This window comes from Limulus polyphemus, unplaced genomic scaffold (genome assembly GCF_000517525.1).
Source record: "Limulus polyphemus unplaced genomic scaffold, Limulus_polyphemus-2.1.2 Scaffold127, whole genome shotgun sequence".
NCBI lineage: Eukaryota > Metazoa > Arthropoda > Merostomata > Xiphosura > Limulidae > Limulus > Limulus polyphemus.
In genome coordinates, this window is record NW_013665737.1 from 479,569 (window position 1) to 481,432 (window position 1,864).

General features: G+C 34.1%; 1 protein-coding gene across 1 annotated transcript in view; it reads left to right on the top strand.

The window, feature by feature from the left end:
* Positions 1–1,864, top strand: part of LOC106473163 (retinal guanylyl cyclase 2-like) — an 87,340-nt gene that overhangs the window by 34,367 nt on the left and 51,109 nt on the right. Inside the window, exon 4 of the mRNA XM_022402711.1 lies at positions 550–640. Within this exon, the coding sequence (XP_022258419.1) occupies positions 550–640 (91 nt within the window). The remainder of the gene's footprint in view (positions 1–549; positions 641–1,864) is intronic.

Sequence of the window (1,864 nt, forward strand, 5' to 3'; positions counted from 1 at the left end):
ACAAGTGTGGAGGACGATGTTTCGAAAGTCTTCCACCTGAAGACTTTCGAAACATCGTTTTCTACACTTGTGTTTCTACAACAGGTAATTGCCGTCCATTCAACAAAGTTTCATCATGAATACTTTGCCTAAACAATCTATCAAAGTACTATATTGTTGTAATTTTAAAATTTTCTTACTTTTATTTCATCTAAATAGGACAGAATGCTTCCATTGTAGCACTTATTTTGCATTTTTTAAAGATTATAGTACAATGGAAAAGTTTTTGTTTGTTTGTTTGTTTGTGCAAAGCTACACAATGGACTATATATGTTTTGCCGACCAGGATATCGAAACTCAGTTTTTAACATTAAGACTTGAGACTTACCGCTGTGCCATGGAGGGCAATGAAAAAGAAAAGCATTTTGGAGAAAAAACATAAGAAATCTTATTTAATTGTTGACAAAACTTCGAAGTGCAAAATTTGTACTTTAAGTTTTTTAAATTCGTACTTAAATTTGAAACGGTAAGGTTACAGATAATAAGAACTGTTAATCGTTTTTCCGCCAGATGCCGCTCTTTCAACTGAAGAAACCATTGGGATTATTGTATCCTTGTTAGCCGGTGTAACGGTAGCTCTTGGAATTGCTGCATTCATCCGGTAGGTGTCAACTCTAGCTTTATTCACGTTTGTTAGCTATATCTAGTTATTGAGTTATTGTTTGATATGTTTATTTATATATATCTGTTTAAATGACAGATTTTTTATCTAAAAGTAGGTTTAAAAAAATCATTATTCTTATTGACAGGTACTACTGTCCCGTATTTTAAAATTAATGTTTTTAAAAGTATATAAAATGGTTTATAGAAGCTGAAAAAATATTAAGTCTTATGAGAGTGAGTAGTTAGGTTTCCATACCTTCATAATTTTCAGTAACAATCTACCTTAGTTTGTTAGAATAGACGGTAGTGACAAGCAAAAGTACTTCACAGAATGAAATGGTCATATTTAAAGGTATGCCATAGTAAAAATAGAAACTACTAGCACTGTTTGTATCAGATATTCGCACAAAACCAGACAAGCGTTATCTTCACTAGCTGTCCCTAATTTTGAGCTGATACGCTAAATAACCTTTTCTTTAGTCAATGCTACTCACTGTCAGTTCCTAAATAATGAATAATGTGGTTTGACCGTCACTCTTATAACGCACTCACGCCCCGAAAATCCAAAGCACGACTTTTTGAATGATGGGACACAAACCATAGATTCTCAGATGCACAACCAGGTTCACTGAGAACTAGGCCACACCAGGCCTTTGGGATTCTTAATTTTCAAATTCAAATTTGTTTTAATTTATAATCGAGTACAGTTAGCAATTCCTACAGATCCCATAATACTATTATTTAAGCGGAAGATGTAAGTACTATCCTTGAAAAATATGGTCTTATGAACTTTAAATATCTGGAAAGGATGGCTACACATTGATTCATCATGTAGTGAGGCCCCCTTTCATTTGATGAATGTTCTGACTCTGAACAACAGAAATTTCTGGAGTATTATTTGTGGCAGCCAGTCACTAGTTGAATCTCCTACCATATGGCAGAAATAGCTTTAACTGGTGACTGGCTGCCACTAATAATACTCCAGAAATTTCTATAATAGCAACTGAATGACAGAGAACTAGCATGAGCATTCCTTGTCACGCACCAAGGTGAAGCTTGGCTATCAAAGATTAAGACACAAGGCACAGATAACAAAACCTATGGAACTTATAAGAGCAGGTACAAATGAAGAAAGGCATGCTGCATGATTGTTATATATCTGCTCCAAACATTAATATTTAAAAATCTACACTGAGTGGTCACAAGTAAATAGACACCTAAT